This window comes from Odontesthes bonariensis, chromosome 9 (assembly GCF_027942865.1).
Source record: "Odontesthes bonariensis isolate fOdoBon6 chromosome 9, fOdoBon6.hap1, whole genome shotgun sequence".
NCBI lineage: Eukaryota > Metazoa > Chordata > Actinopteri > Atheriniformes > Atherinopsidae > Odontesthes > Odontesthes bonariensis.
In genome coordinates this window covers 16,522,142-16,548,672 of record NC_134514.1, presented here as the reverse complement: position 1 = coordinate 16,548,672, position 26,531 = coordinate 16,522,142, and the positions used below count along the sequence as shown (strand labels likewise).

General features: G+C 40.5%; 3 protein-coding genes and 1 non-coding gene across 4 annotated transcripts in view; all 4 read left to right on the top strand.

The window, feature by feature from the left end:
• ppp1r37 (protein phosphatase 1, regulatory subunit 37) overlaps positions 1–3,422 on the top strand; it is a 33,177-nt gene extending 29,755 nt beyond the window's left edge. The window contains exons 12-13 of the mRNA XM_075473406.1: positions 100–199; positions 413–3,422. Of these exons, the coding sequence (XP_075329521.1) occupies positions 100–176 (77 nt within the window). The 3' untranslated portion in view covers positions 177–199; positions 413–3,422. The remainder of the gene's footprint in view (positions 1–99; positions 200–412) is intronic.
• A 5,385-nt stretch (positions 3,423–8,807) lies between these two features.
• LOC142388828 (uncharacterized) lies at positions 8,808–16,419 on the top strand. The gene is made up of 7 exons (XM_075474389.1): positions 8,808–8,930; positions 9,825–9,885; positions 12,632–13,315; positions 14,185–14,394; positions 14,544–14,827; positions 14,981–15,168; positions 15,874–16,419. Exons 3-7 carry the CDS (start codon positions 12,640–12,642, stop codon positions 16,184–16,186), a joined length of 1,671 nt encoding a protein of 556 aa, XP_075330504.1. The 5' UTR covers positions 8,808–8,930; positions 9,825–9,885; positions 12,632–12,639; the 3' UTR covers positions 16,187–16,419.
• A 2,168-nt stretch (positions 16,420–18,587) lies between these two features.
• trnastop-uca (transfer RNA opal suppressor (anticodon UCA)) lies at positions 18,588–18,674 on the top strand. The gene has a single exon. It is a non-coding gene; the product is annotated as a tRNA-Sec (tRNA).
• A 1,294-nt stretch (positions 18,675–19,968) lies between these two features.
• mrpl28 (mitochondrial ribosomal protein L28) lies at positions 19,969–23,797 on the top strand. Its single transcript, XM_075474388.1, has 6 exons — positions 19,969–20,056; positions 21,204–21,521; positions 21,703–21,855; positions 21,938–22,072; positions 22,194–22,280; positions 22,557–23,797. The coding sequence occupies exons 2-6, from the start codon at positions 21,237–21,239 to the stop codon at positions 22,650–22,652; spliced, it is 756 nt and encodes a 251-aa protein (XP_075330503.1). The 5' UTR covers positions 19,969–20,056; positions 21,204–21,236; the 3' UTR covers positions 22,653–23,797.
• The last annotated feature ends 2,734 nt before the right edge of the window (positions 23,798–26,531 follow it).

The following is a 26,531-nucleotide window of genomic DNA, read 5'->3' as shown; positions in this document are numbered from 1 at the left end:
TGAGCTCTTGTGGTCAGCATTATAGTTTAGTTTAAGTCCCATCCAGCTGGTTTTGTGTTTAAAAAGCCTGTTTTTTAATATTGTGTGTTGCTCGTGCAGTGAGTTCCAGCTGTGGACAGGAACTGGAGGAGCTGCTTCTAGAGGCCAGCTTGGAGACCGGGAGAGACGCACCATGACCTGAAGGAGTAAACAACCATATGTACGTACATACTATTGCAGTAGACCCATCATCATACTGTTCAATTGCTATTAAGTTTACAAGAAAAAGGAACTTTCTCTTGTTGAGTTACCTGTTCCTGATGTGCTTTTTGTTCTGTTTTCATGACTTCATGCACAACAACCTTTTGACTGCGACACATTTATGGATCGAAACAAGATTAAAATGTTTTCTTCTGTTTTTCTTCTTGCATAGGGAGTGTTAGGACAGGTGAAACATCACTCAGATGGTTTGTCAGGCTCTGCTACACGACTACGATGTTTTTGTCATTTATTTGACCAAACCACCACCACCACGACTTTTCCTTAAGGAACAGAAGACCCCGTCTTACAGTCATAGTTCCATACATGAAAATACATTAATGGACAAAATCAAACTCTGGAGTTCATCAATGACGAACAAGGTGTCCTCTAAATCCACACTACATCATCCAAAATGGGGAAGATGAGAAATAAAATCCTGTTGTCACTACATTTTGTCAGTCTGAAATCTTTATACACGAACAACTGCCTGTGAGAGCGAGGACAGATGGGCAACAAAGGAAGGAAGGCTGAAACACTAACCAAAGACAGAGCACAGACTTTTCTCCCAGCCCCGGCTTTATCTCCTCTGTTGGCTGAGGTCGGGCAAAGAAATTAGCGACTGAAGCTTTTCCAAAGCGAACGGAAGCATAGCGGAGCTGACGGAAAAGAGGTGGAGCCTGCTGAGGAGACCTGCTGGCTTTAAACACTCGAGGTGGGAGTATGTTGCTGTTGAAGGCTTTTTATATCACGAAAGCTGAAGATGTTAAAAGATGTCTGTTTAAATGTAAAACATTTTGTGCGTCTCCCCCTCTGTTCCGGCCGCCTCCTCCTCTACCAAAGTGACCGCCTCCCTGTTTGTTTTCTCGTCCTCTGCCCATCAGACATCAGCGCACTCCCACTTTCTGCTCACAGCCCTCAAATCTGACATGGAGGAGCGTCCCCCCCCCCCCCCACACACACACACACACACAGCCCTATTCCCCCCCACTAACAATTTGAAACGAATGTCAGAAAGCAAGATGTCTACGTTTGACCGCGTTAAAGTGTTCTTGGTTCTCTGCGGCTCCAGACTCCACGATATTGTTGTCATTGTAGTGCGAACCTCCTTATGGGGAAGCAGCCTGGTGTGTCGTCATGTCCTCCCCTCTTTCTCCCCTCCCTCAGTCTTCCACTGGTATTCGGTGCCACTCTCCCTGTCTGCTCCTCATTCACGTTGCCTTTCGTCTCACCATTGAACACCTTTTCCTTTCCCCATTTTGGCTGCTTTGAGAATCGGTTGTTGTGTATTTATTATACAGCTTTCGGAGCATTTTCCTGATTTTATTTTGCCACATTTCCTCTCATTTTATCTTTTCTTTTTTGGGGGGGGGTTGCTTTTAAAGATGATCCCCCTTTTTTTTGTGATGTATATTTCATATTCAAACTAGAGCAAATATTTGTTGTTGTTGTTGTTTTGTTTTTTTTGTTTCTTTTGGCAGGGGGTGGGTGTAATCTATATTTGGAGGGAAAAGTGGATGTAATTGAATGGTTGACTACTGGTGTGCAGTAATAAAAGAAAATAAGAAGAAGCTGCAAGCATGTCCACGTGGAGGTCACTGTTGTTTTGAAGCTACTCTGCTGGTGGAGCTGTGGTCACAAGGGGGCGCCGACAGCTCGTTTTCCTGCTGACCTGGAAGATGGTCAGTCTGAACAGCAGCCCTATATTCCAAACCGAGGCAGTAAAAAATAAGCATTAAATATCAACATCTGTATCTGTGAAGAGAGGTGGTTTTCCCTGCTTTGTTCCTCCCCCCCCCCCAAGCAGGGACAGGCAGGCGCGTAAACGGAGCAGTTTCAACCCCCCCCCCCCCCCGCTCTTCTCCACCCAGCGGATAGTTTGCCCCCACTGTTTGTAATGCTTTAATTTTTAGAATTTTTAATAATGATTTGTTAACTTAATTGAAATGTGCTGGTAATCACAAAGATATGTATGGCGAAATTTGTTCCTCTCAAATAAATGCATGTGATGACTAATGCGATGACTCAGCGTGGATTGAAACGACTCCGTTTGTGGCTTCAAAATGTGTTGGAAAAACAGGCCAAAGTGTTCGGATCTGGGTTTTTTGGGGGGATTTGTCTCACGAAAATAAGCTGAAATTAAAAACATGACTGGTTATTTCATATTATAAAAAAAATAAAAAAAAAACATCTCAAATAAGTAACAATAACACAAAAACGGACTAAGTTACGGATAACGGAGGCCGTTGCTTTACTGTGGGACTCCAGTTGGGTTGAAGTTGAGGCTGCGTCTCGCAGGAAGTAAAATCCAATTCCTAACAGTGATAAGACACCCGATGAAGGTGGTAGCTTTCATTATTCTGTTTTAATGTTCAAATCAACATGCTTTAAGGTCATTGTTTTCACACCCTTTCACATTTTCCACATTTTGTCATGTTTTTATTTAGTTTTATTCACACGCAATTCTCGGGACATAAGAAAAATGTTCTTTGGGGGTTTTTTTGTGTGCGGGGTACTCTGTTAATTCATGAAAAGAAAACTAAGTGAAATATCCCAGTTCCATAAGTATTCAGAGAGCTGTTGGATGGCTCTGTTGCACCCTGCTTCTGTCAGTGATTTCTGCAACGCTTCTACAGCTTGACTCCAGTTATTGTGTACCTTGAATTACCTGAACGTACTTCGGAGAGGCCCATATCTGTGTGTATATGGTCTTGTTGTCGATGGTATATGTTAATAAAAGAGGATTGTGTCATTTGTACCTGAAGGAAATCTGATGATGAGTATCGCCCTCACTAACATTGTCCCCACGGTAAAACATGGTGATGGCAGCATAGTTCTCTGGGGATGTTTCTCTGTGACAGAGGCTGTGAGACCAAAGCAAGATGAATCCTAAGTGGATACCTTTTCAAGAGTGCTCAAGGGCTCAGATTGGGGTAAAGATCAGTAAGACAACAGCCTAAAAGGTTTTGAAGCAGCCCACACAGAGACTTGACATGAACTCAGCAGAACATCATGACCTGATAATGTCTGTGCGTTGATGCTTCTTCTCCAACCTGGTCGAGCCTCAAGATCTCTGTCGAGGAAAAAAAAAAATCTCCAAAAGAAAGGTGTGCCAAGCTCAATGCATTGCTGTGTGCTTTGTCTGTGTGGAAGATGAAACATAAAATGTGGAAACACTGAAATGGTCTTAATCTTCATTCTTCAACGTGATGCATTTTCTACACAAAACATCCCAGCGTCTGTAACGGTCTGTGCAGCCTGAGGACAGAAGCAGTCGAAAACATTTCTGCTATCAAAATGTTATTTCACAGGATGTTCTTTGTTGTGGCACATGTGATCTTTTCATACGTTTGCTTGGTTACGCAAGAAAGATAAAAAGTCTGCAGCTGCGCTTCAGCTGCTCGGTGAGGACAGATTCCCAGAGAGCTTTCGCATCAGCGTGTTTGCATTTAAATAAAATGCCATGTCCATTGTGAGTTTACATTGGACGAGGATTGAGATGAGACATCCATGTTTGGCTGTTTTACTTGCATGTTGAGATGTGTCGCGTGTTTCCCAACCACAAATAACACATTTTAACGCAGTATATGTGAACAATATACAGAAATGAGGTACTCAAACCAATTAAACAGCAGTTATTTGACTCGTGCGAAAGATTTCTGCAAAAAAAGTATAACAAAAATGAGCAGCTTTGCACGTCATTTTTAATATGTGGAGTATGTTCATTAACATGCTGGTGTCTTTCAGCTGTCATCGGAGGAAACATCAAAGTTTGACTAACTCGTCAACAAACATTGTCACAGTTGTGAAGGTCCTTACACAGCATGAACGTTGCTAATGGAAAAGAAGTAAACATCTTTTCTCAGAAACTGTCCTCGTTATCAAAGACAAACCTGTGGTTTCGCTCTAGGCTTTTAAAGATAAATAGAAAAGGCCTTTTTTTCCCTTAAGCTTGATCATTTTCAAGTCTCATTTATTCTGTGTTACACATTTAAACATGAGAGGAAAACAAAGATATAGAGTCGCGGTGATATATAAGGACATTTTTCTTACAGAGGAGAGTCAGGGACAGAGAAGCAACAAGGAGAACTGAGAATGAAGTGGAGGGAGCTGAGAGATTTGTTTTCTCTGTTGTGTCGACGCCCACGCCTACCTATAGGCCACTGTCATTTCTTACGCCAAATGCACAACGTTTGCATTTAGGCTTAAACAGTGTCTGGTTCCATGGCTTATTTACTAAACTGGCTTAGGCATTAGGAAATTGAAACAGGAAAACTTGATAATTGAAAAAGGAAGACTGAAAAGTTTATACAAGCTGGAATGCATGCAGAGAGTAAATCGGGTTTTTTTTTTCATGTTGCTGTAACAGAGAATGAGGAGCAGAGTTTTGGAGGAGTAGAAGGAATTGAAAAGCTAAATGGCTGAACTCAAACGGGTTTTTATTTGCTTAAATAGCCTATAGCTCTGTTAAACCTGTTGAGGTTCATGCAAATTTGAATAAATGTTCTTACACATCCAGTACAGGCTCATTTTCTGTATACAGTAAGGCAGTGATGGTGGTGGTGTTCTGGCTGGGGGCCTGTGCCCCTGTACAGCTGTCTGCCTATAACGTCCCTGGCTGGGTGAAACCACCGCCTCATGTGAGGCTCCTCATCACTACCTCATCACGAGGGAAGAAGAGGCTTCCCTATGGGTGAGGATGTGGAGAACAGTCAGGTTGGGAACTCTGCTCTGATATGCTGCTGTTAGAATTCCACAATGCACTAATCCACACCACCCGTTAACGCTCCGATTCTGCAGAAGGAAGAAAATGAGAAGTTATCTCACTGTGATGTTGAATGCCCAGAAACACTGACAGTATAGATGACTCATATGTAGAAAAAGCCTGAAAACTCACTCGTCATAGCATTTAGTTTTTGAAAGCAACCGCAGCTACCACATTGATTCTTGTTATCTCTTTTGTGTCAGAGGGTTCCAGTAAAGAAACCAACTCCTAGCATCTTGTGTGAAGACACTCTTTCAGTATTAAACCAAATCCATGATCATCTTCTCGGAAGTGTGGTACATGAGAACTGAGATGTGGCTTTAATGAGATGAGCACTGATTTTCAGTTTACTGTAAGTTAGTTTACTGAGTTTATTATTCTTTAGACACAGTGAATCAACATGGTTTTCCCACATGAAAATAACAGAATATTCCTTTAATTTCCATCCCACCTGGTTCTACCCCACTTTGCCTTTGCAGTTTTCTATTTTGCACATCGAATGTCAACCCCTCCAAACAATTGTGTTTTTAGGGCAAAACGTCTCATCTTGTCGTGGAAAATCAAGAACAAATCTTTACACAAAACAAAAAATGCCTTCCTATTTTGATGGGTTTTATAGATACTCTTTCTCCTGCGGTTTTGAGGTAAACATGTTCTCGTGCTCCGTTGAACTCCTGTTCTCTGCCCTTCGTGACTCGTCTTATGACCAGTCTCTCTCCACATTAATAAGAAGTCGTGCACCTCAGGGCGAATGGCTGAGGAGTCCATCAGTGGGAAGATTTCTTTCTTATTGCATCGTTCCACAAGTGTTCAATTTCCTCAGTCTAAAGGTAAAATAAAAAATAATAAAATTCCAGTGACTTGAGGATCAGTTATGTTGTTGGTTACATATTTACTGGCTGTAGAATACATTTTTCTCTGGAACTAAAGGATTTTCATTTGCAGAGAAATGCTCTTTATGACTTTACAACAATGTTTTTTAAGATCTTTATTGCATCACACCAGCAATAAAGGACAGGAGCAAGAGATGAGTCACAGTGAAAACACAAAAGAGCTCAAAGAATGAAAAAGATAACACGAATTTCAACGTTGCACAATCAGCATGGAAGGAATAGTCCTCAAAACAGAGACCGGAGTTAAATCACTTAGAAAGCTGAAATAATTACAAAATTGCCCAGGAAGTTGGTTTTCTTTAATACACAAATCAGTCTGCCATTTATCAGCATACTCACTTGATAAACATAATGAATTCCATTGTTTGTGTATCATTATAAGATGCAGAGAAGCCGCAGGGACAAGGCAAAGCAGAGCACGTTCATTTGTAGCATATTTGACTCATGAGGCGATTCAAAGTGCATTTAAAATGAGCATTTAGAAATGAAGAAACAGAAAAATAGGAAATACTTTAAAGCACATTTAAAGAAACATGCAGAAAATCTTGAAAAAGTGCAAAAATCCAATTTAAAAGATAAGAAGCAAACATCAGTTTCAAGTCACAGGGGTCTAGATGCCTTATACTAGGGTCCAAGTAAATCTGAAATGTATTTCAGCTCAAGACCATTCAGTCCTCTATCGACCAAGAAGGATTTAGAGATCTATCCTTTGACACACAGGCAGCCAGCACAGCGATTTAAGGACCGGTTTAAGGTGGTGGCAGCATTCTGAACAAGCTGCTGCTGTCTGACAGAACAGAAAAAGGCTAAAAGGCCAATACTGAATCGCTGTCATGTCCAGCCCCTCAGGAAGCTCAGCGTAAAGCCTGGGTTTAGGAGCACATTCACTGAATCTACAAATGCAAGTTATAAACCGATCATGCTAAATTATTTTTAAAAAAGCGTATATACACAAGACTCATGAAAGGCACCACCTTCTCTGGGCCCTCAGTTAAGATGGAGTAAAGATGAAATGGAAAACCAAGCTGTCATCTGACAAATCAATATTGAAAAAAAATCACAGAAACAACATCTTCTGGACTAAAGATGGACCATCCAGCTTGTTATCAGTGGTTAATAAGCTAATATCAGAGTGCAGTTACTATCATTTAAGTCGCTTTGGATAAAAGCTGCTGCCAAATGAATTTATTGTAGTGTATTGAAATGTAATATGTATCTTATATAGGTAAATTGTATCTGTAAAAGCACAATTAATACTAATACATATATGAAGATTTTGGAGCAACAATGACACAGTGACTCAGTTTTTTGTTTTGGGGATAATACACAATTTTATTCTGGCTGGTGAAGGAAGAAGATGGAAGAAATGAAAGTGTCCGCAGTGAAATTTGCATCTACACTTTGATGTAGGGAGTTTCCACACCCATCAAAATCAAGCATAACCTAAACATGATGCCAGATTCATTATGTTGCCAATACATCTTGATACTGTGCGAAAAACTGTATTTCTGGGACAATGTGCAATAAGTGTCAAGTTATAGCCAACAGCAGCAAAGTTTGTCAACTGAAATTAAAACATCATCTTTGTAATATTGACAAAAAATCAGGAACATCTTGTCTCAGAGTGATGCAGAAAAACTGCTCCACGCATCGTTTTTTCAAAACTGAACGACTGTAATTCTTTATTATTGGGCTGTCCTGCAAGTTCTCTGAAAAGCCTCCAGCTGATCCAAAATGCTGCAGCCAGAGTTCTGATGAGAACTAACAGTAGAGATCATATTTCTCTGGATTTAGCTTCTCTTCATTGGCTCCCTGTTAAATTCAGAATAGAATTCTAAATTCTTCTCAAGCTCTTAATGGCCGAGCTCCATCATAGCTTAAAGATCTCAGTGCAATTTTTTCCCAACAGAGCACTTTGCTCCCAAACTGCAGGTTTACTTCTGGTTCCCAGAGTTTCTAAAAGTAGAATTGGAGGCCGAGTCATCAGGCCTCTCTCTGTGGAACCAGCTGCAAGCATACATCCAGGAAGCAGACACCCTCAATACCTTTAAGATTAGGCTTAAATCTTTCCTTTTAGATTAAGCTTATAGTTAGACATGGCTCAGGTGATCCTGAAACATCCCATAGTTATGCTGCTTTGGCCCCAGACTGGGATTTAATTCATGTGATTTGATTGGATTATGGTTGTAGTACATTGCATTGGTTTATAATTGGCTTGAGATTACATTTGTTGTGATTTAGCGCCATATGAATAAAACTGAACTGAATTCTATAAACTAAAACTCTCACTAACAGATAAGCTGCTGTAGCCAGCTTTAGCATAAGTTAGTGACAAAGCTAACACCGTAATAGTTGTTTGAAAACTGTTCATGTCTCTAACTAAATTAATCTTTTGGCAGACTTTGAAAAAAGTATTGAGTAATGCACTTATTGGCTACATATTGTCCTAAACACTGAGGCTGATGCTACAAGTCGTGGGCTTGAAATAAAAATCAAAATATGTACAGCAGGGCTCGAGCTCTGAAATGACTGAATTACAAACTAGATTCAGAATATTTCATTGATATTCACTCTTGTACAACCCTTAGATTGTTTTAAATGCAGAAACACACAACTGATATGAAGGAAAAAGTTAACTGTGGAACATAGCAGAGCTTTTATCAACTAAAGAGCTGCTTATTCCTCAGCAGTAAATGGTTAAAGGTTTAATCGGGCTGTTGTATTTGCGGCCACTCTTTTGGTTTGGGGACAGCGGCAAGTGATTAAAATGCCTCATCGCCAGGTCTTTCCTTGGGCTTAGCCGTGCCTCAGGAATGTGCTGGCACGCTAGTGGAACAGTACGGATTTATTTGTGGTGTCAGCCCATATCTGCCCTGTTGATTCGCAGCCCAGTGGACTGAAACAAACACAGGAGTAGGGGCCGATGAGACTGCGGCACCATCCCTGGGATCATAAGAGTTGGGACCATGTCCACACTAATTGTGATGCTGCAGCTACAAGACGATAAACGATTTGCATTAGGACTGGAGACAAAGGTGAGTAAGTTCGTCTACCAGTAGTTCTAAAGTTTGTTTGGACTTTTCAGTTGGAGCATAAAGGCACCTGATTCACCCTTTTTCTTAATCTTAATACTGACCTAAGTGTTTCTGACAGTCTATCCAACAACTGTACCTGTTATTACTCAGATACATGCATCTTTAACGCAGTGGCTGCTGTAAAGTCTTTCAACACAATACATATTATGGGTGTTTTGTGGATAATTTCCTCACAGTTTAGATATTGGGTAGGCCCTGAGGATCTTGACTGCATGGCATGATTTTCAATGGACTGTCCTGCCCTTAAAGCAGGGGGACAAGAAGTTCAGCTTGGTCCCAGAAACAAGGCATTTTGGGCCTTTTACTGTTGGTCAGACTGAAAACTGCAGAGAAAACTGAGAAAAATTACAAATACAAGCTTATAGCATCTAATACACCATCGTCTGTTGATTGATGCACTTTAACCGGGTATGCTGATTGTTTTATTCAGAAAAAAAAAACAATATAAGGAAGTCTCCAGCAGACTTCTGCAGCAGTGTCTCCGAGTCCATCTGTGAGGCGCTCTGGATGCTTTGACGGCTAACAGAGCTTGGAAGGTCTCACCTTCTGCTGTGATCTGGTTATGTAATCCTGACAACACAATGGGGATTTAATTGGCGTAAATTAGCCTGCTCAAAGAGCATATGAAGAGTGGGTGGGCTGTGTGCAGAATGTGTTTTGTCCCACCAATGTGCTGAAGAGGGCAGGCAAACAGGGACGACTGAGGAGAGGACGATACTGAACGCCCTCCTCCCCGGCTCACATGACTGTGATTAGAGTAGAGGAGTGGTGGTGGGACAGAGAGGGAGCGATGGGGAGCACGATGAATGACATTTTTCTGATCTCGCTGCACAGATCACATCCAGGAGTTCAGCTTGACTTTGATTATTGACTGAGGGTCGTCCACTTCTCTGGGGTAAAATAAAACTTTACATTTGTTTATATAAGTTATGAGAATATAAGTTATACAAAGTAAGTTCTGTATTACATGCTGGTTTATTTAGGATTTACAATCAGTGGTGGGATAACTACTAATAACAGACGGCAGGAATGTTCATTTCCCTTAAATCTTCACCTAAATGCAATGAAATTAATATCGGACGTGTCTTAGAATATTAAATGTGACATCACTCACTGTGCTGTGAGGTTAATTTTGGAATGATGTGTATATTTTAATGACAGTAATTCATGCTTTGATGACCTTTAAACCTTCTGGGAGAGGAGAGGAAGATATTCTCATAAAAAACACCGTGAATATCTGAGACAAAACACTGTTCCTGCTGATAAACATCCGGACTTTGGGAGTAACAGGTGCAACAGCAGATTGATTTATCTGAAATGTCTAAAGTTTACTTTTCAACCTTTTTTTTTTCCCAAATTGCTTAATGGATCCGAATCTGCAGATTTTACACACAACAGGCTAATTTTTAGATTAACAGTGAACGTACAGTTAATGCAAATAACAACAATCACAGAATCCTAACAGTAATTCGCACACTTTCAAAAGTCTAAAGTATTAAAGCTGATGTTGAGTTTATAATGAAATACACTGTTCATGTATTTGTTGTATAAATTACTTTAACCTCTGATGATCAAATAAATGCATTAAATTGGTGCAAACTGCAGCCATGAGGTGATTTGCATTGATCTTACTGACAACTTCCTGCATATTCTGTAATGAAATAAACGTATTTCACAGAAAGACAAACAGCTCTTTCAGAGATGATGGCGAGATAAAGCAGGTTTTTATTTGTTGCTCCAGAACACACTGCAGATGTTTGATTTCTTTTTCAACATCTGATTAGTGTGGTGGACAATCCAAGTGTTCTACATCACTGCTGTGCTCTTTGTGCCAGTTACAAACTATTTCAGCTCCGTGAATCTGCTCATTTATTGTTGCCACCATCATTGAGAAAGAGTTACTCACCCAAAATGGATAAATACCACCGAGAGAAGACGTTACCATGCAGTGATGTGACAGTGCCAAAAGGATCCAATGACATTGTCACCCAAACCATCGAAAAACTGCCTCAGTTGGAATCAGGAAATCAGGATCAAGTGTTGGGCGTCCTCGGTTCACAGCCTTGTTGTGAATAAGGAAAAAGTGTGAAGGGTCAGAGAAGATGACATTCTTCCAGTGGCCCATTGCCAACTTACTGTGGTCTTTGCACCCTTTTTATACACTGGTTAGCATTGACGGGGGAAAGAAAATATTTGGCAATGGCAGCCCCTCTATCCACTTGTTTTCTTGATATTTGGTTGGCAAGATGCTGATTTAGCTCTGAAGACAATTAAGTAGCTTTAGTTCAGTAATTTCTCAACACACAGTTTTTTATTTTGTTTACCCAGCCCTTCACCCTCCAACAATTTGCCACCTTTGGCCACTTATGGACCACCGGGGTTCCAATTTATGTTAAAATGGTGAGAAACTAAAGTGTTAGAAATATCAGCTGCGCCCTTTCTCCTGTCCAACCCCAGATGTGAAGTTCTGAACTGTGACCTCAATATGATCTGAGGGAAGAAGTTAGAGTTGATTGAGTTTAAAATGATTTAATAATGGTCTTAGAAAACAAAACAAAAAAAGAACATAATGTCTGTTTCCACCTGTTTTCTTAACTACAATTTCCTGATGATAATTGTCAACGTGATACAGACACAGACAGGTTGTAAGTTAAAAACCACCACATATCATCGGAAAAGCTTCAGTGCATCCTCGGCTCTGGTTCTACATTCTATTACATCTGTATGTTAGATACTGGAGGGATGAAACACAGTTATTTCAAAATTATTCCTTTATTCTATTGTTTTTTTATGCTTTAAAGACCCTTTTTCTAAAACATCAGTCTGAAGTCTCCTACAGGTCTTCAGTTGGGTTCAGGTCTGGTGACTGGTTTCATCTGATAAGATCCTTTTCATGCTCCAGTCATATAGGTTTTGTCATCTTGGAAGAGATCGCTCTCATCCAAACAGTAATGTTTTACTATAAGTTAAAGATTAGTCACAACAACTTTGTAAAAGTTTAGTTGTGGCCCTTCCCTTGAAGAGGAAAGTGGATCTTGCGAGCTTACCCTCCCAAAAATAACGATGCCATCAGATCCTCTCACTGCTGGGGTTAAGACTGTCTTCTCTGACAAGATCATTATTTTCTCCACATCCCTGAGAATCAGTGTCGTGTTTTTGGCACCACTGAGCTCTGAAACGCAGATTCTTCTTCACACTGAGGGCGTTGTGAACTGCAGGCTTGCTATCATCCTGCACTGATATTGTGAGTTATCTGAAGAAGACTTGCTCTTCTAATATCATGAAACGCGGCAGTCTTTGCTTGTGCTTTGGAGACCACAACATGCAACCCTGAGCCCTGATGTTTTCACCATAGGTCTAAATGTTGATGTCAGTTGATGATCGAAGCTCCTGCTTCCTCTACTTCATCAACGAATGATCCAAATCTTTTCCTAAAGCCATTTTAATAAGTCATAATGAAATTATCTGGGCCATTCAGTATTTTTATTCATGTCAGATGTGGATGTGATTGACTGTCCTATTCAGTGTATCTGTTGGAAGTATTTCCATTTGTGATGTTTTTCCATGAATTTGTCACAATCTCTTTCCTTCTGAATGAAATGTCTGTCTCAATTATAATTCTGGTTATGTTTTTCTCTCAGTTGTAGGTATGAGGGTGCCACTCTGGTGCATTCTGGGACTGACCATGCTGCTGCTGTTGTGTGAAATTGCCATCAGTCAGCTGTGTAAGTCCCTCATCACCATGGTTGATGGCTTCCACACGCTCTTCGTCCTTGTGCACATGGCTCTTCCTCTTCCTCAGAACGCGGCCGTCATCACACCCGCGCTCTCCTCTCTGTATTCCCCTGCATCTCCATCACATGCTTTCCCCTCTTTGACAGCATTTTTTCCCCCAAAGCGCTCAGACTCACCAGTCCAACCTGAACCAGATACCCAGACCATCATTGGAGGGTCAGCCATGTTGGATCAGCCCCTCTATGAGGCACCTACAATGGTCAACACACACAAACTTTTCTCCCCAACAGTCTCTCCCAAAACTTTCCACTGCAATCTGTCCTTCACTAACAGCAGGATCCAAGCGGTGGGTGTTTTCATTTCCTCCCTCCTCCTGGCCTCTCTCTGCATCTCTTACTTCTTGGAAATCATCAGCTTCATTCTGGAGCCACACCCAGTGAAGCACCCCCTGCTGCCGGTGGTGGTCGGAGGTGTCAGCCTGCTCCTTAAGATGCTTGTGTTTGGGCTGAACTGGGCACAGCTGCAGGATGAGAGGGCTGAGAGTAGCAGGCGAGAAGAGTTTGAATCTCACCTTGAAGTGAACCACAAAGGTAAAGCACATGAGAAACAATGGAAATACTAAAAAAAAAAAAAACACCTAGACCACTGTTGGCACTGTTGGTCGGATAAACATGAACCCCAGACGCTGTCATATCAAACCTGCAGGTTCACATCTTTTAAACCACAAAACAAACTCCAAACCGTCACTTTAATCAGCCTAAATTCAGTTTTGAAGACACAGTTTGACGTGATGAGAAACGCAGAAACAGAACTGAGATGAAACAAAACTTTTAAAGGGATAGTTCGCCTCTTTTGACATGAAGCTGTATGACATCCCATATTAGCAATATCATTTATGACCATGTTCTTACCCCCCATTGCGTCCTGTGAGCTGAGTTCCGGCCTCGTTTTGCCGTTGACGAAGGTAGTCCGGCTAGTTGGCTGGGGCCACAAAAATAAAGCGTTGTGTTCAAAAGAGTAATACATTTGCATCACAAAATCGTTGTGCAGCAAAAAGTCAGACCTCACATCGCTTGGCGCTATTTTCTCTCCCTTCGTATCACTGCGTGCTGTGTAGACCGTGCAGACCGAAGTGCAGACCGAGCAGCAAACACAGTAACAGGTGCGGCTGTCAGCAGGTGGCAGCACGCATTGATATGGGACGCAGCAGGGGGTAAGTCAATGTTCATAAATGATATTGCTAATATGGGATGTCATACAGCTTCATGTCAAAAGAGGCGAACTATCCCTTTAAGTTAGTATGAAATCATGGAATTGTTTGGTTATGATAATATTTGACAAAAGAAGAATGACTGTGTCTGTTCAGGTGATTGTGCAGCTGCTCGGTGTATATTCAGCTGTTAGACTTTCAGATCAAACTGCCCTGCTTGTTTTTCATTCCTCTGTTCGACTCCCACAGCCTTGGCTGAAGAGGACTCCAGAGGTCAGGAGGAATCTGAAAGCACTGTCCAATCAGAAGTCCAGTCCGCTGCACGTGACCCTCTCCACGCTGGGACGCTTGTCCTCCATAATCCAGGAACCCACAGCATCCCTGACACTGACTGTAAAACTCTGCAACAACCAGCAGAAGTGTCGTGTAAAGAGGAGAGCTGCGCTGCTGATTTTAAGTGTGAGTCGTTCAAAAGATGTGTTCTTATACGGGACATCCTGGTAGCAGAGTTTAGCTCTTTGGCATCCACAGAAAGTTCTCATATAAAGATATTGTTTTTATTAAACTCAGGCATTACAGAAATACCTGCATCTTTTGTTTTTTTTCAGTTTCAGGCAGTAAAAAGACATCTGAAATCTCCTCAGTCTGCAAGTCATCCCAACTCCCTGACACACCTGTACAAAGCAGCCAGTGGTCAGTCTGCCTCCTGTCCTTCGTCTTCGTCGTTCAGGGACTTTTTACGTCCCTCCTGTCTCTGATCAACAGCCTGGTCACGCTGCTGATCGCCCCTCAGTCCCCGCACAGCTCTGCAGTCTGCAGCGTCCTGGTTTATCTGGATCCCGGTCTCTCCCTGCTGGCTGTGTTTACACTAATTGCCACAACTATGCCACAGGTCAGCCTCCTAGTTTTTATATCATCCTAATCTATTACCTTAAATTACATGTTGGTTTCACTCATTTAATTCAAATTCTTTGGAAAGTTAGTTATATTTGTCTGCAGCTGGGAACGCACCTTAACACCTCACCTCTCTGATAAACCTCTGCAGGTGTACAGGTACGGACTGCTGCTGCTTCAGGCCTCCCCTCCACACATCTGTGTGTCTGATCTGGGCCGGATGATAGCGAGCGTGCCTGGAGTACAGGCTGTGCACGACCTCCACATCTGGCAGTTAACTGAATCCCTTTCAGTGGCCTCTGTCCACGTGCACTGCTACGCTGGGTTTCCAGTAGACAGGTGAAGTTTACCTCTGCGCCGGTGTTACCATTAGCATCAAAAAGAAACACCTGTCTCATGTTGTACACCCCCTCATCCAGGACAGTGACACTGGGCCTCAGGGGGTGTCCTCTGGTGTCTGGCACATGAGACCTTTGGGACAACAGATCCTGTTGGCTGATGTGTTTATTGGCGCATCCCACAAATGCTCACTCAGTGCTCACTCTCACAATTAAGCAGGTTTTGATTACTGCATTCATATATATGAACTATTCAAAGATTTTATATAAGATATTTCTTCATGAATATGACCTTAAACATCAGCAGATTTCCTTCCCATTGATTCAAAACACCCGCCTCTAATTTCATCTTCACATTAACTGATAATATCAGGGGCTCACTTGCACAAATATTACATATGGATATGATGTTTTGATGTTTATCTGCTTCTCCGACTCATATGTGGAAATGTGGTGATGTTGTAGGTCACGTCCTGTCCACCAGTGATAACTTCCTTGCAGCTGAACAGGAAAACACGGAGAGTTTTACCCCTGGCAAACCTCTTTTTTAAGTTATACAGTAGACACTTTCATCACAGCAGGTCAGAGTCAGTCCAAGGTCACGCTGGACAATGCAACGAAGAAACATGATCCCAGACTCATGTGTTTTCTGGCCAGGATGAAATGTGATGTCTTATTAATCCATGATTATTTCAAATCTGTCCAGGTGTGCTGATGTGATGTTGGGCGTCACTAAAGTGCTGCAGAACGTGGGAGTGAGCTGCTGCACTGTTCAGCCAGAGTTTGCTTCCTGTTCTGGCTCCTCTTCTGACAGAGGAGGCGACGCCTCCCCTATCATCCACAGACAGGACCCCTCCTCGCCTCCTCTCCCCGCCTGCAGCCTTGCCTGTGGGAAGGCCTGTGCTGGGAGTATGTGCTGCGCTCTTCTGGAGGACGACACCCAGAGGGTCCCGACACCACCCGCTGGGGACACAAGGGAAGAGCCTCAGACTCTGGTCATCGAGAACACCTTCCTCTGACTCTCAGTATTAACCAAGAGTCAGTGCCTTGATGTAAAGGTGAAGACCCGATCTAGATAACATCTCGTGAAACGCTGTTAGAAAGTGGTCTGTTAGTTTTGTTACAGTAACAGGTGCTACTCCAAAGATTTTTATACAGTATCATGTGAAATTCTGTGAACACTGTGTGTGTGTCTTGTTTGTTTGTAATTGGTTACATATTTTCATTGAAAATAAATAAATGATAACGCCAACGTGTTTTTTATTTGGTCAAAAACATATCACAGAGGGATACCGATCAACCATTACAGATTCTTTTACCCAACACCACAGGACTTTCAGTATAATTAGTGGTCAACTTCTCAGTTTCAAAGGGAAGTTTTCATTTAGAAATAACAGATAATGCACTGCAGTACAATGTGGTGATAATGAGCTGTTAGAGCAGATTAAGCGCTTGTAAATGTTCAAACCTCATTCACAGAAAAGTTGGGAATTTTTTTCTAAATCCAACCAAAACTGGAACCTGTAATTTGTTCACTTGGTTTGACCTTTATTCAAGAGACACGAGTCCAAATAAATCATTGTCAGTGTCTTTATTGAACAGCTTTGGAAAATATCCAAATTTGATTCCAGCAACACATTGAAAAAGCTGTTTGTTGAATCTGTGTCTATTCTTGCTGAATGTAATATTTTAGCTGCTCAGCAGTTCATGTTCTTTGTCTGGTCCTTCTCTTTATTCTCAATAGGAGACAGATGTGGACACACACTCTTATACCACACTGTAATAAGTCATGTTGAAGAGGTCTGGCATTGTAAATCTGACTTAAGTACTAACCTCCCGAGGTTACACCCCTGCAACAATGCTACTGTCACACATGTGAAGCCACCCAATCCATGGATGTTGAGTCAACCCTATACATAAAAAATGCTGGCTTTTGTGGATGATAACCTGATTGGCGTTTCTCAGCTTTGGCTCATAAAACCAAACATCACTTTATTCCCAAAAGCAACTGAAACGAGGACTCGTCTGAGCACAGAGCCCGTGTCCAAAGCTTTTCTGTCCATCAGAGACGAGTTTGTATCCAGAGAACGAGGTGTTGCTTCTGCACAGAGCTGATACAGGACTTCCTCTTCATTTTTTCAGTTTCAGGTTACATTTCTGGATGCAGCTGCAGACTGCGTGAAGTGAAAATGTTTTTCCAAGGTAGCCTTGAGCTCATGTGGCTACATGATCAGGGTGACGTGACTGTTTCAGCCTGAAGGCTTGAATGTCACGCACTCCTCAGACTCCCTGAACCTTTTTCACATTTTTTTTACTGTAGATGTTAAAACACCAAACTTCTTTGCAATTGCATTGAGAAACATTAAATTGTTACTTTTTAGAAAACTTTCCCACTTTTCTTGAATTTATGTTTGTACGTTATTTGCCCATCGTTGCATTTTATTCCAAATATACATTTATATTGTTAGAACTGTATTTTACTGTGTTTTCATAACCTGTTTACACACTGGTTTCCACTTAATGGTGCCCACAGCAGGTGTCAATACTTCAATACACACTGATGTGTATATAAATCTATGTGTGTGTCTGTGTCTGATAATAATCACAACAATGTGGCTACTTCCTCTGCCACTGTATCTGTATCTATAAACATAAGTACGACATATAGGCTACTGTAGAAAAAGAGTTTGGAAAAAATGAGTGACTCATTAACTAAATAGTTAGTGACTAAATAGTCACTCATTTTTTACATTACTGTTAGCTTAAAGTTAGTTTACATTACAGTTAGCTGAAGTAGACAAATGTCTCTTTCAGAATGGGATCTCTGATGGATAAAGTGTTTGTAGATTTTAATATCGGCAACAAAAAAGCACAGATATTCAAATTGTAGCGCCGATGCAAGGTCTCACAATTCAAGGAGTGCAGAAAGTCAGCTATGGGTGAGGATATAAGAGCAAGTCAGATCACACTGAGGATGTTCTTATCAGAAATGAAGCTCTGTCACTGTGGGAAAGCGCAGGTGTAACTCAGGAATGTTCTTGCGGCAGCACATGAAAGTGTTAACTGCATGTACCTGTGCTTAAAGCGCTCCAAATGATAACTACTGTGTTTAACTGTAAACTTGACGAGCTGTTTAGCTTCACCTGTGAGGACCAGTTGTGGCTCCACCTCAGTGTTTACAGGCAGCCTATCGGGTTAGGTCTGCTTTGCATAACGCAGAATTCCCCCCAAACGTTTCAGATTTCTTGCTGTTTGTTTAACAGAAACACGATGTAAGACGTGCAGAAAAGGATTGTAGCTTCTTTATATGATCTTCTATGGATAAAATGTAAATATGAGTATTTGTCACTACGACACCGTTAGTCAGAATAGTAAGATCTGTGTGAGGTATTAAAAGACGTGGAGTTCTATGTGCTTAGTGCCCGGATGAGCTTCGGTGGTCCGGGGTGCGGGCTTCAAACCCGTAGCTGCTTAGCGGCAGAGTGGTTCAATTCCACCTTCCGGGCGATGAATTGTTCGCCCAACATGTATCGAAAGGCAGTTTTATAACTTTATTTGTTCGTGTAGTGTAAGGTGACAAATGCACCTTCCTTATTTGAAATATTTTCAGCCGTTTGAAACCCTATCTATGTTTGACCTGACAAGCTAACTTCCTGCCCAGCGAATTACCTTCCACTTCAACTTAAAAGTCTCACATTAGCAGCTCTGTCATTTGAAGGAAAAATACATAGGTGATCATCTATTTTTTTTTTTTCTCATGTGTCTATGCATGAAATCTGCACGATATCTTTTAACTTATCTTGACTGTTGCTTGTTTTTAAATTCATTTAAATGATTTTATTTGTTTCTCTTTATATTATTTTATGTATTTTAATGCTTCTTCCACTCCCTGCTGCAATGCTTTTATTTTATGTAAAGCACTTTGAATTGTTTGTACATGAAATGTGCTATATAAATAAATTTGTTTTGATTTGATTTGATTAAACTATTAATATTCATCAAAATAAATCTATTTGGCTTTTCATTGGCTTTATGTTGTGTTTATCTTGCAACTAAAGCTCGAGGCTATTCATAGAATTAGATTTTATCTTCCTAAATTAACGTTTTATGAACATAAGCTAAAAGTTAAACTACTCAAAGATAGGCTCTGACCTTTAAATAATTATAAAACAGTTTAATTTACAGAATAACATTAAATAGCATGGTCCTGGGTGAAATGTGTATTTCTGAGTAAAAACATCTCAATCAATTCTTTCTTTGTTGTTTTGTATATTTAGTGGTAAATATGATGAAGTAGTAACATCTTTAAAGTTTTATTTACTATTTGCTGATTTATGATTTCTTATTTTGTTGTTATTGTTTTGTTAAGATTACTTTCATGTGGTCCTTCATGTTTTAAAGACCAAAATTCAGTTTGATGGTTACAACAACAATGAGCTATTTTTCAGTTTGATACATCTGATTTAATATTAGATTTTTGTTTACCTTATTTCCGTACTGTGTTGGTTGTTTGGTTTTGTAATGATAAATCACTAAAATAAAAATGACACGGACCATCAGTTAATGCTGGTCCAAAGTGAAAAGAAAAGTTGTTGTCAGTGTTTTAGATGCTGTCACATATTATTCTGGAGTCAAAGGGAATAGAAATGAAATAATACACACATTGTTGTATTAATCTGCCACTTTTTTAATGTCTATGAAAGTACATCCGGTTTGTCCGGAAACAAAAAAGATTGACAGCAATGTTGAGCCAATCATCTGTGAGACTTTCCTGTCGGTCATCCAATCACGTTTCACGCGGAAATCGAGCTGGAGGATGCATGATGTCCTTGCCTTCTTGAATTTGGACTAACGTGGATTAAAAACTCTCTATGTTCTCTTATTTCTCGGTAAGGTCCCTTAAACGTGCTGTTTCAGAGAGTTGCTAAAACCACATTTCATGTGACGTACAGCTGTGTTTTTGTTCTACGTCAGCGGGCGTCTTTCTAACGAGAAACATTATGAAACGTAACCAGTTGCACTTGTGGTTTTCTGTTAATAAATGCTTCTGATTTAAGGCAGATAGCCTGTCACAACTGAACTGTTAGTTGCTGTTTAAGAAAATCGTGTTTTTAACTGATTCATTCAGTAACGTATTGTAGAACAAACAATTATGATTAAATGTCGATCTAACAATCTTTTTTATTATTATTTGTCAATTGTTCATCGCGATCTCATGTTTTGAGAAACCTTTACGTTTGTACTGGAGATAGTTTTCATGGGAAATATAAATTCAGAGAAAAGGAACTTCTGTAAAAAATGTACACACTTTGGGTTTAAATTCTAAAGAAAAAGTTGTATTAAATTTTTTCTTAATTATCTGTAAAATTATAGGCTGGTATTTAAGCCACCAATGCAAACGCTACTGAGTTGAAATAATAAGAAAAATCCTGTGATTCTTCAGAGGAACCCATGGTTGGATTTGCATGAAAACATTAATATAAATCTGGATTTAGCCTGAAGATGGGCTCCTGTTTCCAATGATTTTACAGGACAGTTCTGTGAATCTGTGCTGCAGCACGTCTGCTGGGCATTTAGGTTAATAATGCAGCCTGAGACCAATATCATCAGAGTCTTTGATAAATGTCATCCCAACCTGTCTAACATGTGCACAGCCCCACTTCCCAATTGCAGAAATGATTGATCCTGAAAACATTCAACGTATCCAGCTCGTCTGATGGGAAACACTCAGTTTACATCCGTAGATTTGAACATGACGGGGATTTGAATATTTTGAATACTCACAACAAAGAGCTGAACTTGATCATGGGGAATCGCATCCAGTCTGTCGTTACATCTTAGATTAATCATTGGGTTGATCATCTCATTTAGCACTGAGAGGATTTCTGTTTCAACTCTGAACCAACATTTTGTAACATTTCTGCTTGTGGAAGAGCTGTTACTCATTAAAACTGTAGATGAGTATTTGTTTTTCTTATCGACTGCCTGCAGTGACTAAGTGATGTTGGTTTAATTCGTCTCTCTTTTGTTAATCAGATTTGGCAGTAGAAAATAGACAAGAAGTACGCCATGCCTCTCCATAAATACCCGCCCAAAATCTGGGAGGCCCTGAAACTGAAGCAGGGCATCTACTCCCGCCTCCCTAAACACTACCTCAAGTCCCTTGAGCCCAAAGAGCCCACACCTGTACACTGGAGGCCCTTGGGAGTCCAGTACCGAGCTAACCCGAAGACAGGGATGAAGCAGCGGGTGCAGGACATCCCGATCCCCATCTACTATCCTCCACAGTCCCAGGACGGCCTGTGGAGTGGAGAGGGCTGGGTTCAGGGCTTCAGATATGCAAACAATGACAAAGTGAGTCTTCCCGGAAGATGATTTTCTGTCTTTGTGCTACTGTTTTTGATTTGAGTTCTGATAAAAAAATTTAAACAACACGTTTGTGTAGCAGCGATGACTCCACGTTGTCCTCGTAACACCAAACAGAAATCTATCATGCTGCCACAGATGTCTGATCTCTTAATTGTCTCTTTTTAAGATGTCCAATCGAGTGAAGAAGACCTGGAAACCACAGCTGCTCAAGAGAGAGCTGTACAGCGAAATCCTCGATCACAAGTTCACCATCACCGTCACAGCTCGCACTATGGACCTCATCGATGCCGCCTTCGGATTCGATTTTTATATCCTGAATGTACGTAAAAACTGTGCTGGTTCAACAAAATGACTTCTCTGATCGAGCTGTCCGCGTGACTCTGATGCCTAACTGCTTTTAGACACCAAAAGAGGACCTGAACTCCAAACTGGGGATGGACCTGAAGAGGGCAATGCTGCTTCGCCTGGCACGCAAAGACACAGAGCTGTACCCCGACGACCCCGTCAAAAAGGAGAGCGTCTACAACAAGTACAAGGTAGGTCACAAGTCCACTGAGGATCCTAAACGTGTTGGACACTCGACCAACTCATTCATTACGGTCATCCGAAGAGTTCAACGCTGATTGTTGCTTGTCTCGCTTCCTTTGGCCTAAGCAGCAGTTTGAGATTCCAGAGGAGGAGGCCGAGTGGATGGGTCTGAGTCTGGACGAGGCCGTGGAGAAACAGAGGCAGCTGGAGCACACGGTAACGAATCCTCCTTAGACCTTCTGTTACAGTGATGGCTCTTTGGCTTTTAAGTATGACATACTTCTGGAGAGAGTCCAGTAGAGGACAGATACTTTGTGCATCCAATGGCTGAATGTTATTATGAAGTTGCTACTTCCACATTATATTTAAACCCAATGTCCTGGCCACTGTTTCCTCTGAAGACGTTAGCTTTTATTCCATTTAAGTGTTAAATAACCTGCATTAAAAAACACAGCTTTGTGACTTTGTTCTGTTTTGATTCTTGTCTCTCAGGAGCCTGAGCCTCAGTTTAAGGTCTGTGTGGACAAGCTGGTGCAGGAGCTCCAGATGATTAAACTGATGGAGCCGCATCTTATAGAGAAGAAGTGACTGTCTGAACAGGACAGAGACTAAAAAACAAAGATGAAGTTGGTTGAACTGCCAGGCCTCCCCAGGTGGTGGTGGTGGGAGTTTAAGTGACTTCGTCCCTTCTTCCGTGGTGAATGCAACCTCAGGAGAATTTCTGCATTTTCAGCTTTTGTTTCCATCTGGGAGCAACACAAAAGTGGAAGTGGCACAAACAACAAAGTCGTGCTGGAGTTATTTATTTCGGTCAGGTTTTATTTTGTCTTTATAGTTTACCATGAGACATTTCAGGGCTGAAGGGAAGAAAAGGCCTCCATCAGCTGTAATATGGAGGCACATGTTGATATCTAAACAAATAAAAAGTCTCTTTTTTTTTTTTTTTTTCCTAAAACTTGTTTCTGGTCACGTTTTTTATTAACATTTCAAAAGTTCATGACTTATAAACATCACTGCTTGCTTCAATGAGTTTCGGAGCTTGAAACATTAGAGAAACAGCTTAAAACTCACTAAAAACACTTGTCTTGTTTGTACTTAAACCAACGTGTGAAATGAAAACTTGATGTCTCAGGTGGTTTATACACCAAGTTGTTTCTTGTACAGGCACAGAAGACCGCTAAATAGCCAAGCTCAACTTTAGACCTTTGTTTAAAATACCCTTTTCAAGCCTTTAGGGTTTTCTGGAAAAACCAGATGCTGTCGCTGTCGCTGTGGGTCCCGGACGTGGTGGTGGCCCTCTGCACCCATTATTGAGCAGAATACATGTAAGACCTATGCCATATATTTTTCTTGTGCACGTACACACACGCACACACACACACACTCATTCACTGACTCACTCACATGCTTATTATACAGTTGCTGTGTTGTGCTGGGTTTTAATCAACAGTATCCACACTTGTGTTTTCACAGTCTTGCTGCTGGTGTTGTTGTTTGTGTTTTTCTCCATTTGCCTTCCTGTAGGTGCTCCTGATGGCTCTCCACTTGGTTTCCCCACAGTGGCTGGAGGATTTTTTTTTTCTGTTAAGTATCTCTACAGATGTTGTCTAGGTTTTGTCTTGTTTTCTTATATTATTCCTTTGTATCTCTGTCTCGTTTTCCCCTTTATTAGTTCCCCCTGTCAGGTTTGGCATTAATATATCATTTTACCAAAAATAAATAGATAAATAGTACTTAAGCATGTCTGGGAGCTCTATATCAATAAAGCTTCTCTTAGCAAAGCAAATGTGTTTGGCACAACACGGCATTTAAACCACCACTCAGACTGCCATCCTGGACAGGACAGAGTTAAAAAAAATTAATAAGTTAATAAGTGTAAAGCTAAGGTTATTTTTCCAGTGTTTCCCAAAATATGGAATTTTTCTTTCAAGCCCATTTACCAAATTTGTGGATGTTATGCTTGTGACACCATGCTTGTCCACTAGATGGAGTCAAAGGGTTTCAAATCAGTAAAGAAGCCGTTTGAGACGATTGTTTGAATTCAAGAGGTAAGGGCTGTCATCTCCCGGTCAGCAGTTTTACCTCTTGAGTTGCTACTTTAAAATGTCCTTGAGCCAGACAGTGAATTCCAAAAATAGTTTCAACTAAAAAATACCACATGAATCTGTGTGTGAATGGTTGAATGGGGCTTTTGATTGGTCAACAAGACTAGAAAAATGCTGTATGATTACAGTCAATTTACAGTTTGATTATAGAGCCAAATGTTCCTTTACTAAAATCATGTAATATCAAATGCGCTTCACAAAGCCAAACCAAATAACTTCACCTGTCTGCCTGTTAACTGCACTTGAATGTGTCAAATTTCCACAATCTGTGAATTACTGCATTTGGCGCAAAATGCGTTTCCTTTTTTAGAAATTATGGGTAACTTCAAAAAGTGTTTCGTGATTGTAATAAACGGCAATTCTGCCCATGAAAGCAGCGGCTATCAAGCAAATGTCCTTATAAGGTTCGAAGGAGTTAACAAATGGAAAAAAGAAAGGTGCTGAGGTTTGTAAAGACAATGAAAACAACCGCTTCTCGTCAGGTTTTACTTTCAGCTCTCATGTTAGTTGTTTTTGTCTCATTGTGGTTGCAGCCTCAAGTGGTGAGTCCCTCCTGGTCTGGGGACTCCCGTGGGTGTTGTAACTAGGCAACGGAGAACAAAATTGATACCTGGAACCAGAATGCTTCACTCCATATATAGATACAGCATCTGCCTGGAATTACCCTCTCGTGATGTGCATATCACAGTAAGTAAATAAACTCTGAATGTAACACACAGTGTGTAAATTTGGTGATCTTTTTCCCCTTCTATGTGTGACTGATCACAGACGACTATGTTTGGGGTTATTTTTTTCTTCCCTTAAACCAAATGAGGCCTCAAACATAAAGACGTTTAATCATTAAAAAAAATTGCCACCCTGTCAAAAACTGACAACTTCTGTCAATATATATATATATATATATTTATATATATATATATATATATATATATTAATGTGTAATATTGCGACCAGGTGTATAAAACTTTATTTTAAATCGAGAGGGAAGCTCTCATTTCTCTTTACACAAATAGGTATGACTTCTCAGTAATGGTCTGGTAAACAGATGCGATCACCTGACACAAGGGTTGTGGCATTTTTATCATTAGAATGGAAAGCTGACATTGACTCCTGACATTTGAGGTAAAAAACAAAAAAAGTCTGTCTGGTATTCTTGTTTCCATTACACAGTAGATACCTCTCACAATAAAGTGTTTCAGCCGGAATTTTGTCAGTATTCTTGTATATCTTTGCATAGTGAACCCATCATTTTGTGCTATTATGTGCTATTATCCTGTATGTTTTAATTCTAATCTTATCATACTGTCATCAAAATGTCTTTTTTTTTTTTTTTTTTTTTTTCTGGGTTGCCACCTTTTGTCTTGAACGTGAGACACAGTTCAAACTTTTCTCAAGCTTTCATGAAACAACCGTTTTCTCATGCAGCCCTCAAGAAAGAAAGACAGCAAGAGATGTCCACAAATCGATTCATGTCATTTACTCCCATGCATGCTAATCCAGTTACTCCTTCCTCGGCTGGTTTTGTCTCTCTCCAACAAACTGGAGTTTATGTGATTTAATATTCTTACACAATTTTGTGTCTTTGTCACTGATCACTGACTAATCTTTTTACTTCATTCATTGAGACTTTTTACAATGACCTGTGAGTACTGAGAACAACAGTCCTCAGGTTTAACACGGTTTTTCCAGCTTTAATTACCAGCTTTAATTCGGCTATAATTCAGTTCAAATACGACAGTCTGTCGTCTTATCAGTACCTGTTCAGATGCTTCCTTTCAAAGGTCTCTTTGATTCCTTATCAGACCGATAAAAAGGTGTTAGGTGGTTTAAAAAGTATTTGAAATGCCTTTTCTTTTTTTTTTTAACCTTTCCAAATGTGCTCCTAGTGCATACTGAGAGCAGTTATTTATTCTTTGAGGGATAAAATAAAGCAAAAACTAGAAAAAGTCTGATCTTGACAGAAACTGACATATCAAAAGAGGTGAGGCATAGCTCATGTTTGTTGCTAGGCGACAGAAACCATCCCAGTTTATGGTTTTAGTGGATCTCTTTTACAGTTTATGGTTTTTGGACAGCCCCCTGTTAACATGTTGGAGGAGAATTCTTACTTCAAGTTCAACCCAAGTTCAACAACCCTGATTTCCACTGCTGAGAAGCTTTTAGTGAATTTGACTAGAAAAATGCTGTAAACAAAATGTATTATAAGTATTATTATTATTTCAAAGTACCTTAGTTAACTTAACATTGGTCAACTTAGTTTGTCAGTTGGTAAGTAGCTGGGCTGGTAAATGTAAAGACAGAAAATGGAGGTACTACTTAGCTTCATTATGTTAGCATTGCATTAAAAACTGTACTTGGCTTG